Genomic DNA, 15166 nt, shown 5'->3' on the forward strand with positions numbered 1-15166 from the left:
GTGTTTTCTGTTTTAATTCCAATAAAATCATACACTTTATGGTAATACCAACCTGTTCACATTTTGTGTGTACAAACTTATTGTAAAAGTGCTTCCAATAAAAATATATAATATAAATGTCATAAAATGTATTTTGTTTTGATTCGTCCTGATCGACATTTCTGTTTACAAAGCAAATACCCCATTTGCTTTGTAGAGCTTGTTTTAAACAAAACAAACAAAAAAATAAATAGGAGTTGCACATACACAATTGCGGAAAAGTTAAGGAAATAACTACTAATTATTTCTCAAGCCAGCCTGTTTTGATTCCCTCAGACGCCTGTGCGATCAATAATTAAAATGGTCTGTCAGTACCATTGAATGACACTCATTCTAAAAAACTATTATAAACTTAAAACGCAGAGCTCTTAGCAAACCATAAAGTAATTGTTTTTCATCGACAGACAAACTAAAACATTTGTGAAGGAGCAGCGGGCAAAGTTACTTCAGAGAGAACAGGACGCACCCTTGCTTCCTTCACTTCCACCTTAAGAACAAGACCTCTGTTACCGAGGTTAACGTCAGCCACTCAGGCATGGAAAAGCACTCGACATGAAACATTCACACTCCTCGCTCCTCTAACCCCAGGACTGTTAAGAGCAGGGTTTCACTTGAAGGCAAGTGCTTTAAGAAAACAACCAGTTCATTAAAGATCAGACAACTGCTTTGAGAAACATCTTAAAAAATTGGATCTTCATATTTTTTTTATTGCCACCTTTGATACGGTATTCAAAGAACACTCTTAAGCGACAGAACCGCTGTGAGGAAAGTGCTCCTTCAAAGCTTATTTTCGACTTTCTCGAAATTTGTATTCACATCGCAACCAGGAACGAAATGCTAAATGCTGTAGGTGTTAACGAAAATTCTCTCAAATTGATGCTGAAATGGACCTGCAAAGAATTTTGAACTTTATTCGGTGCTTATTTAAGTGGTAAAATAACTACATTCTAGTTTTTTGTACTGTATTTATTTGTTTTTATTTTGTTTCAGGAGTGTTAAAATAAAAAAGCTACCTGCAGCCTATTTCCCACAAAAAGGGAATTAAATGCTGTCATTTTATTCACTCTTTGGTCTTTCCCCTTGACAAATACCCTTGTCCTTCTCAAGAGGCTGTGTTAGAATGCATCAGACGTGGGAAATGACTCACATCACCTGGTTTCCCTCGTTGCTCAAATCCCTTCTGCTAAATGGATTGCGTTTTTTTTATCATGAAGGCATAGCAAGAAAAACCGAAACAAAATTGCAGCCAAGTGTTCATTTCAAAACAACAGTAGCCATACAATCCATTCTAGACATTTCAAAATGCTGCAAATCATCTAGTATTAGGAAATGCTTACTGGTGAATTGAATGTATATGCCAAATTTAGTTTTAACTAATTGTAAGTCAATTTAACTGTTCCTTCGAGAAAAACAACAATAAAATGACACAGCTTGACACTAACCCTGGTTATCAAATGAAAAATAACAAGTTAAAAAGGTCAACAAAGTATTATTGTGCCCCATGCAACAGCAGCCATTTCTGTGTTGAGATGAAGATAGAGCCCTTTACTGTGCTGCATGCCTTGGAAAAGAACATTATGACATCACACACATCTAAATGGCAGACCGCATTCCATCACGTTCTGTTGTGATAGACACAGCTGATTCAGTCACACTAATAAAACAAGCTGACTGTTCAAGTGAACATCTCAAATCAGCAGAGGAAATGGTCTTGATTTCCCAAGCACAACCATCAACTAACCGACTGATGGATTAGAATATCTGTGGGGCCAATTCTCCTGCTTTGCACCCTCGTACATTATAATAATAATGTGGTATTAATGTAGGGTTAGGAAGCAAAGTCTGAGAATTAGTCTCTCTCGCTCTCTCTCATTACGTACACTCCCTGAGAACTTCCAGAAGTGGGAGACACTGATGCTGCCACCTAGTGAGAGCAGAGGGAAGTTCATTCAACACATTTTGTGTAAAACAGGTATTAAAGTTACATGTTAGGGTTCACAGATAAACACTAAAGGGTTAACGATGCAAAACAGCATCTCTCTCTCTCTCAGGGACGTTAAGATTCATGTTGACTCTGCTCATTCTCTCTCTCTCTCTCTCTCGTTAAGATTCATGCTGACTCTGCTCATTCAAATAGCAGCTCTTAAGCTGTGGCAGGCTATCAAACCACCAGCCTTGTGAAAACTGAGCCCAGGGGACCTCCTGCGCTACCCTGCCCGGTCGCGAACGCAGCAGCTGGGCTCTTACTTCTCTCGAAAGGTCTCCTTCTCCTGCTCGCTCCACACGTTCATGACCTGTCTGTCCTTGTACACCTTCATGGGGTCGTCCATGAGGCCGTTCATGTTGATGAATTTGATTCGCTGCTGCTCTGCGTCAAATAGCATGGGTGGGATCACGGCCAGATGACGCATCTGCTTCTCCGAGTTCTGAGGGGGGAAAGAGAATAATAATACTGATGTGGAAAAAGGCTTTGCAAAAATGTTTTGAAAAAAAAAAAAAAAACACAAGGAAAAGACAATTGTGCCATGGCAGCATAAGAACATTAAGTGCTCTTTTGTCAGGGTAATCATAAATAATACAGCTTCAACATGGGAACATCTGATCCTGCTTCCATGCTAACAAAACACAAATGTGGTACTACACACTCTGCATAATCTTGATTCAGTGATTGACAAGTCTTTTTCTTTTATTTTCAGTTATTTATTGGGTCTCATTTTTTTCTGTGAAAACAGGGTCAATTCTAGAAAATAAGACATCTTAGTAAGGTCTCCTAAAAGGACTCCCAAGGTTCACAATATATTTTATTAGTATGTCTCAGTATTATATTCTTAGTAACCTTCCTGACTGTAACAATTAGTTATTTTCAAGACCAGTAGGAGGCAGTGTAGCCCTGTGGTTAGAGCACAGGACTGGAATCCAGTAAAGCCTAAATTAGTAGCAGCTAGCCTATAAGGTGAAGTCGCTACAGTGCCTGAGTTGGGATTTGAACCCAGGCTTTATATATATCTATATATATCTATCTCTATAAATGTGTGTATATATATATTATATATATATACACACACACACACACACACACACACACACACACACACACACATATACATACATACACATGTACGTTCCAGATCTCAGCTCTGAAATGCTGTCAATGATCTATATAGATAAATACATAGATACATGTGAGTATGTGTACACGCATGTATTCCAGATCTTACCTCCTGTTCTGAAATGCCATCAATGATCTCGGACACCTCGTGTTCGCTCCGCGCCGCCGATGTCGAGAGGCCTCCACTCCTCTGTCCGACCCTGCTGAGAAGCAACCTTTTAACTTTAACAGGCTGCCTTGAACCACAGTACAGTATGAAGGAGCCCTCCCCTGTACAGCTGGTAAACATGACATTGTGGGCATCACTCTGAGATTCAAACTCCAGTGCAACAGAAAAGAAAGCGGGTGAGATTTTATGGTTAACATGCGAGTTTCGCTGCAGTGGCAAAAACAATATAAGGAAACAATGATTCTCCTACAGTACTACAGATACCAAAAGCTACCATATCACTCCAAGTGTAAAATAATTGTATTGCATATCGCTGCAGTTAGTAAGGCTTTTTCTCCTTTGGAAAGGTGTCACCAAAGGTTAGTGTTAAAATAAAAAAAAAATGTAAATCTTAGCCCAGAGTTTAGGTCATGCCTTGTTACCCAAACTCCCCTCAGGAGAGAGGCTGCACTACACTGCATCCTGCCCAACCTCATTGTGGGTCAGTGCCTACTTTTTTTTTGTTGAACAGATTAAAAGAGATCAGTAGCCAGTTTCCTGAAGTGCAGTTTATCACATTCCATCAGTCCACATCAGACACATTAAACCTACATTGCTTTCCTATTATTACAGTAAGTGTACCTCCGCTCAGCATGACATCCTCATTTCTCTCATTCCCTAGCAGGCCTGGCTATGTGCTAGAAGGCAGCCCCCTGACCATGACCTTGGACTGTGCTGCACTCCACAGCGCTGTTCTCTGCCTGCCTCACCTCTGCATGCGCTCCTGCAGTTCTCTCTGCTTGCGGATCTCAGGGAACTGTTTCTCGTAGTACTCGCGCACTTTGCTGTCCTTGGCGCGCCGCCGCGGGTTATTCTCGATGCGATCCACTTTCTTTTCCCAGGCTTCCATCAGCTGGTCGTAGCGCTGGCAGAACTTCTGTTCCTGAGAGGGGGAGCGTGATCAAAGAGAAACGACAGCTCAGGATCAGGGAGGGGTCACAGTGTCCCCGATTGGGTGACACTCAAGAGACAAAAAACTCTGAATGAAAGGGAAGAAGCCTGTAAATAGGGCAGGCAGGGAGGAACGTCTTATCAGCAGAGCATCTTGTTGCTGCCAGCTTGCCTGCAGTGCATTTCTGTTACAGAATTCAGACCCAGTTTTATCTCTTATTTATTTTCAAAAGGACATTTGTTTTGATTTGTTCTCCATCAAAAAAACAAAACACACATTTTTATATTTATATATATATATATATATATATATACACATACATACACACACACACACACACACACACATATATATAGATATATATATTTTTTTACAGTAAAATTATCTGTATTTCATTGTAGGAATAATTATCAAACACTGCATATGAGAAATTCAGATCAGTAACAAATTATAAATGTGTTACTTGTATTAGTGTGATGTACCAACATCCAATCTTCTAAAACCTATTTATAGCACAGAACTTAAATGGTTTTAGGATCAAATAACATGCAATTATGAACAACCAGTAGTCAAAAAAAAAAGAAGAAATGTAAATTGGTCCACAGAGCCTCCTCCTGCTTCCTGCAGATTGAAAACAAACCTGCAGTGGCAGCCTATTCACCTTCGGGATGTACGAAATGGCTTCAGATTACACTGGCATGTGAGTTTGAATTTAAACCCAGGAGAGTCCCATGAAAAGAAACAAAGCTTCTCACCCAAGAGCCATCCCAGAAACCCCCTAACCGCTGCTTCAGCTCAGCCACACTCTCAGTTTCACAATCGTTTAACTGTAATGAAATGGTCATTACTAACACATACTGGAGAATGAACAGACCCTCGCCTGCTACCAGCCTCCAGTGCTCATGTTACCAGACAGACGGCTTCATTAAACAAGCTGGGATGACCAGCTTGCACCTAAACTATCCAGGCAACTCACAAACCACTGACTGGTTTCATTCATTCTGCTTGAAGATTTCCAAACACAGGAGGGTTTATTTATTTATTTATTTATTTATTTATTTATTTATTACGGTATTATGTGAACGCCTGGTCGCTGTGAACACAATGAAGCACACATATCATAAAAGCTTGTCCCAGTGACTGTAAGAAACACCCTACACACAGCTTATTAAATCAATACTATATTTCCAACACACACCCAGTGGGGAAAAACAATCAGCTCCATTAGCTTGCCAGCTCGAACCCAGCTCTCTCTAATCATTATTATTGTCTTCGTATATATTTACATCTTGCTTGGATTTACTGTAGAATTGTTGAGCACCTTATTCTCATTTGACGCTGCACTGTTGTGGAGAATCATTAAATTATATTCCACGGGATTGAATACTGCTGTTATGAAGCCTTGTTATTTGCTACATGTTCTCTAAACTGAGCACAGAGCAGCTCTCTGGGTAACAAATCTACCTGGAGTGCTGAAAGCCCCGTTTGCGGGCACACACGAAGGCAAGGTGAATGCTTCAGCCTGCCCTGGACTACTCTCACGGTGCCACAGATCATACCAGAACTCTCTAACTGCAATTTTACTTCCTAAAAGTCACATGGCTAAAATAGGAACAGGAATAATACGGCAATGGCCTTGTCAACTCAAAAATAAAAACTGAACTTACATTAGTAACCCATATAAATGTTTACCACTGTATGTTTGCAGTCTTCTCATGGTTATACAATGCATTTACAGTACCATAAACGCATACCCTGGTATGCCATGTTTATTAATATGCTTACAGACCAGTTCAAACTAATTACCTGCCAAACTGGTGTGTAATATCTGTTAATTCAGCTATGACTTAAACCTTCGACATAAAACTATAAAGGAAATGATTCTACAAAACGTGTTGAATTTACTGATGTATAAATAGTGAAATTCCCTTATCTGTGCTTCTTATTTCACTGACCGGAATGCAACACTATTGTTATCTGATCTATTGTTTGTACAGACTACATGTCAATGTTATAAAGATGTACTGCATCAAACTGGTTTTGGTTTCTCTGGGACATTTTTGGATCAAAGACTATTTACTCAGGCTGTTGACACCCAGGTGAGTAGAACAAAGAAACAAATTAACAGTCCTATCAGAACAGCCATAATAAAAGTTTGGAAGGCTGTGCTACAGCAGTTTATTAACAAGTAACTACAAAACTCCATGACTAAGAGGCTGTATTCCCAGGGTGATGGAAGCAGACTTGACCTTTCTCTTAGTCTAAGTGCCTGGTACAGCGCACACACACACACACACACACAAGGTCACATGTTCAGTACATGTGCTTCCTGATCACATTCATACAGCGTTCAGCTGCTTTCCACTGAAACTGAACACATTTTACTGTGCTTCAAATGTTTCATATATGTAAGACACAGTACAGACAGAATACTCAAACAAACACACAATGCATTTTTCGACACGGCTAGACTTAGACACCACCTTACTTCACACAGTACAAACAGCATATCATTTGCCTTCTATCGCACTCACATTTGGCACATCTATTGAATCAGGCAGCTCAAACTTAAATAAATTGAATTAGGTTGCTAAAGGAACCCATAGGTCTTCTATTTTGATTTCAAATGCAGAGGCGTATTTACATACCACTGCTTGATGAGACAATGTTGGCTTTAGGGAAACGCCTACTGGTTTCATTATTGGTCAAGAAAGCCAAGTCTCCAGTGTGGTTTATGTAACTCCGGTGAACATACAAATGTGTCTGCTCCCTCTCACACACATTAGCACAGACACACTATCACACACACACAAAGTAAACAGTAAACAAGAAAAACACAAAAAGACCAAACATGAATCAATTACAGTGGTCTTATCAGTTATTTTTAGGCACGTAGTCATCCTTCTGTCACTTCCTCCCTCCCTTTACACCAAAGGAGTCTCAGATCTATTTTTTTCATCTTTTTATAGAAAGGGAGAGACTTACCCACTGTTTACGAGCATGGTTTCTCCTCTTGAAGTACAAAATTAGCTTCTTCCGCATTGCCTGGTTTCTAAGATAAAGGGGGGGGAAATCAATGGCACGTATTAATAGGCTGACCCTAATCAACGGACTTGAAAGATTTCGCAGGCGGTGAACTCAGCCAGTACTGAACTCCCTGTTCAGACTCCTGAGTAAAAAATAAATGTTTTCCACCCACTTCCACAATGAAATAAATATTTTTATAAGCGTCTATGCAGCGTGACAGCACTGGCTTATTGAGTCAACATAAGTATTCTAATACAGCACAGTATTTACTACTTAAACATTTTTTTTAAAAATCAGCATAAATTTATACATCAGTATGTCAATTAGCATTTTAGCTAACCTATGAAATGTTTGAGATATACAAAATATAATACAGGCACTATTGTATTTTAATTAGCTGTAGATTAAAAAGAGTGTTAAAACATAAAACACCATTTATTTTTTTTTACCACCTTGCTTAATATTTAAAACTACAATAAAAACACCTTCATATATTTTTTAAATTGCACGCTTGAACAATAATCTAGATTGTAATAATTCAGGCTGCTCTTAAAAATGACCGATTCTCCTTTCCAATTTTTCAGCATTGAATAAGCTGCTGCACTTGTTCTTATGCGAGCTTCAAAAACAACAAGGCAAGTTATATTCCACAGGGACACTGAAAAATAGGTTAGAACATTTCAGCTACAGACAGATACTTCGAAACAGTACTGACCATGTAGAGGTGTATACAGTTTATACAGATGATTCCAATGTACACATACAGTATACTGAAACTATAAAGCCACCAAGGCAAAGTGAATTGACTTTGCATGTATTACATGATTAACAGTGGAAATATTGGGGATTACCAGTGCTTTGAAGAGGCGGCTCTTTAGAACAGTTTTTAAACAGTTTTCATATCCCTCATCCGTGATCTTAACCATACAGTATCCTGACAGTACTTACCGTTCCACATTGACCCAATCTAAGATTCTCGGTATAGTAACGTGGCTTCTCTGGTTGGTTGCTACGACACATCAGAGTTTGACGAGATCCAATTAACAAATGCATCCGATCATCCTAGATTACGAGCACCACACACGACCCGAGCAATCGGCCTCTACATCACAGCTATCGGATATCAATCTCTTTACATTTCTGAGGAATTCAGGACAGGGGCAGAGGTCTACCGTCTTTAAAGAGATTCCCCCGAAAGGAGCGCAGCTCTGTCTGTGTATTAAGAATTACAAGGACAGTCCGTTAAAATTAAAATGTCATAATTCCCTTATAGTGCAAAGAAATCCAGGTATAGATATTATAGCAAGAATTAACACACAGATGATAAAATGAATAACGTGTTACTGTTCTCTCAATGATCTGGGGTATTTGTGTGACCTGTAATCCCAGTTAAAGATATTAGCCAATTAACCAATTAAGCCACTCCTATCCCCTTCTTACTATGGGTACACTGGCTAAAAATAAAACAATGAAACAATACCAGTGAAGCATTTGTATACCCAGCAGTCAGGCTCCTCCTCTTAATGACTAATCCATGGGAAGTCTTGAACAACACTGGATCTCTCCACCTCAAATCAGCAGCTGCATCAGCTGTTGAACCTTGTCATACATGGTCATGTTTTAAACACAATTAGCCGTCGACACATGTAACGTTTCAGTGTACCAGATTCTCTACTGTCTGCCACTCAAAGGAGGAACAATCGAAAAAAGTGAACATAAGATATAGCAGTATTTATTTCAAGGTTTATCTGATCCAAGTATATTAATTTAATTCAATAATAATTTTGCAGCATCCTGTAATGATTAAGAGGATTCCACGCCTCTCTTTCCATTTAGATCAGCGATGTTAACCCTTGTGTCTTTGAAATTCAGTAACATTGTAACCGTCTCCCTATTCACACAAACACTGAGCTAATAATTGCCTGCTCATTTCTGACTGTTTAACAGAACTACTGTGACATTTCAGTTCCCTTCTTCAATTGGAATGAAAACAAATACAAGGCAGCAAAAGAATTTGACCTTTAAAATAAAGAACAGTTAAACGAATGAGAAAATAAAAATGGCAAAGAAACGGCCCGCATTTTCTGAAGAGTAGCCTTGAAGAGGGTTTGGATTGTTAACACAAATGGGCATTTTAAATTAGCCTGGGTTTTCAATACATTCTTTCTGAATCTGAATCCATATTAAAAGCAGCTAAAAAAAGACAAGAGGAACAAACTGACATTAAGCTACAACATGTACTTCTCCAGCAAAGTTGCACGTGTAAAGCACATGCTGTGCCAATGAGATGAATAACAATGAAGTTCAGAAACAATGTTGTAGTGCTTGTACTGTACTTTTTCCTATACGTATTTATTATGCATTTGCGTTATGCAACGAATGATACATTTTGTATGCCTTTCTTAATCCCTTTTATCATTTTACACAGTCATGGTTTGTTTTATATAACAGAATGGAAACATGGTTATTCAGCTACAAACTCGTATGATCTCTTCAGCTCAATGGGCCCTGCGTGCACGTGTTTGATGTCAAGCATAAATGTATTAAGAACCCCAATAGGATGCTACAATGGAGAGCAGAAATAAGCTGTCATCGGGTGTCTCGTGGTAGGCACTCTTCAAAGCAAAGCACTGAAGAAAAATAAATAAATGCAGCATTCAGGTACTATTATAGGATTATATACGACTACTTTTCCTATTACGTCAATGATACTAGACATTGAAAGAGATTGCATCTGCCAGTTGAGACACCGCATTTGCTTCCTTCCTGTGCACACTGGTGGCCAGTCGATATTGATTCGTTCCTGGAAATAAGAATGTTTTTGGGCGGGGGTTGGTGGGAAAGACATCAAGCTGAAGAGATATTTTGAAGGCTGGTTTCACAGACCATGATTAGCCCTGGTCCTGGACTAGAATACCTGACGTCCACGATTACTGCTAATCAGGCTCTGTGAAACTAGACACGAGAGTTCAGTATGTATTAGAGCAACCCTGCCCTGCAAGAATGGCTCCAATCTGTCATTTTAAACACCTAGCAATATATTCAAGCAGAGTAAATAAAACTCACTGGGATTTACTCCTAGTTTTCCCTAATTTGAGTTTACCGGTGCAGTGTGGAAGGCTGCCCGGTCTTTGAATCATGGGTTTTAAGCCTAACCATTTCTTATTGAATCAGTGCATACGTATCATCACAGTATCTGATAATAGACACCACAGTAAATGGAGCATGATATTACATCTTTAGAAGATATATCCTAATATATTCTATATATTTCACAGAAGGTGGCAATAACACAAACAGTCTGCAGAAATGACCATTCCCCAAATCAGAGGGAACAGCTGTTGTCATCGAACGGGGCTATTGACTTGTAATAAACATTTGAAATACAATTTTAAAACAAGCCAGCTTGCCAAGGTCAGATCCACACTTCCCTCTTATCTTCACAAACAAAAACCTCCTGCATAAATTTAAATCATTTCAATACCCTTTCCTACACAAACGCTAGAGGATGACTTAATTTAATTTAACCGTTTTCTTTCTTTCTTTATTTATTTTTAGCCAAAATCACAGCAAAACCATGCCAAGCCCCACCCTGTGTTATGGCTGAACTTAAAACAGCTCAGGAAACACAAACCCTCTAAAGAAAAGAACATTACAGCCCACGTTCTGAATTAAATCAGCTTATAGCAAGTAATCTGTCTCCCAGCGGGACTCATTTTTGGAGCACTTCATCTTTTCATTACAATGTTAAGTTCTTCTATATGAATGTAATCTTAGTCAACATGAGTTGCATCACTTCAGTAACAGAACCAACACCTGCTGCCCTTGGCGCTTAGCCGGCAATAATGCGGGTGTCATTCAGGTCAGCCATGTGAAAAAAAAGCAAAGGATCCTTATCTATCCCTGATAAAAACACCAGCTGGGCGGATACCTCGCCATTTCATTTCATGGCCTCCACATCTGATTTTTTTTTTTTTTCCTGCCCAAACCGACTGACCGGTATTTCAGCTCTCCAAAGCTGGCGTCGCTGATTGCTGCACTCTACAAAGCCGTCAGCTTTTCTTAGTCTCTGCGGAAAGCAGCGATCTGCAAACATTCATGTTTTAAATTAGAATGACAAATGAGCCCAGTTAACATCCCTGAGCCTCACCTGGGTGTCAGCACCTGCTGGCTGAGGCGATCTCAATCTGAATAAAGTGATTTAAAATGACACCTGTGTACTTAAATACTAGTGTTGCACAGATGTCTGGAATTACAGCTCAATAAAATAATTTTACATACAAATTGAAATAAACCACCACATTCCAGGGAAAAGGTTGCTATAAACACTGCTTTACTTTAAAACAGAGAATACATACAGTACATGCGTGTTAACCTGTGTTATTCAAAACTCAAAAACGATGCAAAAACATACAGAAATGATCATCAGTTGTTGGGGAAGGTCTGATTATCACCCATCATTGCAAAATACTACTGGGGACAAATGCTGCTATACTGCCTGCACTTCTTCCATCTCAAGTTTTGCTGAAAAATTAAACATACAGTACAACACACTGTCATCTTATCTATAGCGTATCTCTGCTACCTCACCCATACCTATACCTCAACACTGTAAATGGGGACTGAACACCTTTAGAAACAGGTGAGGAACCGGGTATCAATAACTTGATACAAATAATAAAGCTTTGTAGAAAGGAGGATAGAGAATGGGGAGAGAGCGGGGGGGCTTTGTTTTCAGTGCCAGAAAAAAACAAGGGGGCACAAAGAGTGGCTTGTTGTGCGATCAAAGCGAGTCTCAGGTATTTAATAACACAGAAGTCTTTATACATATCACTGCGAGCCAATGAAGGTGAAGATCAAACAGCTTGTGTGCAGGGAGCGATGATGGAGCTGGCGCGGAGCCCCGTTCACAATTAGATGCTGTTTTGTTGGTGGAGAAGGGGGCTGCTCGAGGAACAGTGGCTTGTCCTATTAAGTAAGAATCAAAACAGTGCTATAGAGCTGCAGTAAATGAGAGCTGGCACTACAGAGAGAAACCCTGGTGAGCAAGAAAGAGAGAGCGCTGATCAGCTGTAGAAGAAGGTCACAAAGATGCATCTCTCTCTGCTCCACCAGCAGGGACGGGACCCTAATTCACTGACTGCGTGAGAGTGTGTCAGGGCCGAACTGTGCCTAGCAGTTAGAAATCACAACAAGGGAAAAACACTTGGGGCTTGAACTGCTCTTAATCCTATTGAAGTCAGAGATTTGCACTGCAGTAAATTTGTTCTTAAGACAAGGTCACAGCAAAACTAAATATACTGGAATGTCAACGTGGTCAGGTTTTTGGTAGAATGTACAGTAAACTCCGACATAATGCAGCCAAGATAATATTTTAATGCAAAACTGACGTGGCTGAGGTTTTAATTAGTCATAACACGTTAATTTTTTAATTCGATATCACGTCTTGGCAGACTATTGGACATTTTAAATAAATATTTGTTGGTAATTTGAATGAACTGAATACTGAACTCCAATAATTCTCAGTATTTTTGATTGCGATTATAAGTACAGTCTACAGTTTATAGAGAGGTCAAAAAAAAACTTTCAGGAAGTACATTTCCACTGGGTTTTGGAAAACAAAATTGTTAATGCGCTGCCCCTTTCATATCTCAGGTTGACGTATTTTTTAGACACAACTAAATCGATCTGAAAAGGGTACAACAGATGGAAAGATTCCTGTACAAACATTAATCAGAGAATAATCAAAGGCGTTGTGCTGCCCGTTTGCATCAGGCTTCCTCCTAACCTGACATTCAGGATATTATTGCATACTTACATTTTTATATTTTCATGGTATTGCTTGGTGTCTGAAGGCTGGTTGTACAGAGGCTGAAACAAATGAAAAGATGAAAGTGTGAATCACACCGTCGGAGATTTCAAAGGGAATACGTTACCAGGTCGGAAGTTTATTTTCATCACAAGACAGGCTATTTGGAAAGAGGATATATTTCCAGCGTGCTCCAATAGAATCTCTTTATCTGCTGAGCACTGAGACCCTTTGCATTCCAGACCCCTCATACTTGGAATTTGCTGCAAGATTTTACCTCTGTGCGTGACACAGACCTTTCTGCAGTTGCCCATAAAGTCGCACGAGGCAGGGTTTCTGTTTGAAGCAGCTCCCAATAAATGACCGAAATCACCCTGTTTGAAGTTGAAAATCTACATTGAAAATTATTGTTTCGTTACTCACTGTCACCACTAAGTGAACAAATCAAGAGAGAGAGAGAGAGAGAGAGAGAGAGAGAGACACGTGTTCCTTCTTTGACTGGGTCTTTTTGGTCCCTGCATATTAGTCGCTCTGACTGTTTGTTAACACCTGAACCCTGCTGCGCTTATACGATTATGGAAACGGTGTCTTTGCTTTCAAATCAAGTCGGGAAGGCTCTAGCTGGTCATCTTTTCTTCCTTTCACACAGCCTTATTTTCACACTCAAAGCCGCAGTCACAGCACAGCCAATCACATTCTTTAGTATGCAAACAGCGGTCTCACCTAGAAAAGCAGACATGACAGCTAGCCAGCAGTGTGAGGAATGGGTGAGGGGATGCAAGACAAGAGACAGTCTGGATATCCCCTCAAGGACCTTTCATTTGTTCTTTTAATATTCTAATCTGTTACACATTTGATATTTTTAAAAGCTGTTTTACATATGTGCGAAAATGAATCAATTATAAATTGCAATTAAGAATAAAATTTATAAAACTGATACTTGACATGAAGAACTGCTAAAACTGATAAACACAGTATAAATTTAAAGAACGATAAGACTGACACCTACACAGTCACCCCAGTAAGTTAACCAGCTTCTTTATTCACTTTAATATGCACCTATTGGACCAGACCAAGGAAAAAATAACTCAATTTTATTTTCGTCTTCAGCAAACTGATTTCATTGTGTGGCACACAGCCGTCTATTAAATGGGATAGTCGACTTCATTTGGCAGCAGAGTCTGTCAAAGGTTTAGCACTGGTTTAAAACCAATTAAAAAAGAGCAAGGTTTGGTCTGGGCACTGCTTGGATGGGGGAGACCTCCAAGGATCATTCACTGTAGTGCCAACTTAAGACCACTTAAATGAAATATCTGAAGTTTATAGTTTTAGTAAAATTATTGATTTTGCTTTCTGAAAAAAAAAGCACATTAATGAAGATTTGGAGGGAAAAGCTTTGGAAATTGAATTCAATACATCAGTTGTGTACATATATACTGTACACTGTGGTACACACATACATCATTCATTCATTTTGAATGCCTATCTGATAGCTCCCTTTTAAACATGGCGACTGACAGTCATTGCAGAAGCAGCTGATCTGACTAACACCACAAACCAACAGTCAACCCCACAGTACATTGTGTAGAAAGCAAGGTATTGTTCAATCCGGCAGCGTGATATTGCTATTTAACCTCAACATCTCTGCAAGCCCTTCCCTTGCTAGATAGCTTGAACGCAAGAGTTTGATGACTTAAAACCCACACAGAGCACTTCCTCCTTCGAGCTGACAGGCAGGCACTGGCTTGGCTTGCCTAATAAAGAGACTGTGAGCGAACTGGCTGGCTGGCTGTAGTGTGCTGCACTGCATCCACACGACGCACACACTTACCAGCTCCACGCGTGGACCGAGTCCCTCCAAGATCCTGTGGGCCTCCTCTGCTTTTTTCTGTCAGGAATCAAAAGAAGATGCAGGTCAGGATGTGTATTTCTCTGTAGTGGTGCAGTGCCACTGTCACTCACTCCTTGTGTTAAGTATTAGCAACCAGAAACAGAACTAATAATAGAAATCCCACCGTGTACTGAACAGAGATTAGTCACAGCTAGAAACAGATATATAGACAAGTAATGGGCTCCTGACAG

The 15166-nt window shown here is 39.6% G+C and overlaps 1 protein-coding gene across 10 annotated transcripts in view; it reads right to left on the minus strand.

The window, feature by feature from the left end:
• The window catches only part of LOC117426165 (nuclear receptor corepressor 2-like), a 127824-nt gene that overhangs the window by 50520 nt on the left and 62138 nt on the right, over nt 1–15166 (minus strand). For 8 of the 10 annotated variants that reach the window (XM_059033093.1, XM_059033092.1, XM_059033095.1 and 5 more), the window contains exons 7-12: nt 14916–14972; nt 13094–13146; nt 7234–7300; nt 4067–4239; nt 3258–3351; nt 2287–2465 (exon numbers count right to left, since the gene is read on the minus strand). In XM_059033093.1, coding sequence (XP_058889076.1) covers nt 2287–2465; nt 3258–3351; nt 4067–4239; nt 7234–7300; nt 13094–13146; nt 14916–14972 — 623 coding nt within the window. The remainder of the gene's footprint in view (nt 1–2286; nt 2466–3257; nt 3352–4066; nt 4240–7233; nt 7301–13093; nt 13147–14915; nt 14973–15166) is intronic. The other 2 variants (XM_059033094.1, XM_059033091.1) reach the window with 1 other exon arrangement.

This window comes from Acipenser ruthenus, chromosome 11 (assembly GCF_902713425.1).
Source record: "Acipenser ruthenus chromosome 11, fAciRut3.2 maternal haplotype, whole genome shotgun sequence".
NCBI classification, from domain to species: Eukaryota; Metazoa; Chordata; class Actinopteri; order Acipenseriformes; family Acipenseridae; genus Acipenser; species Acipenser ruthenus.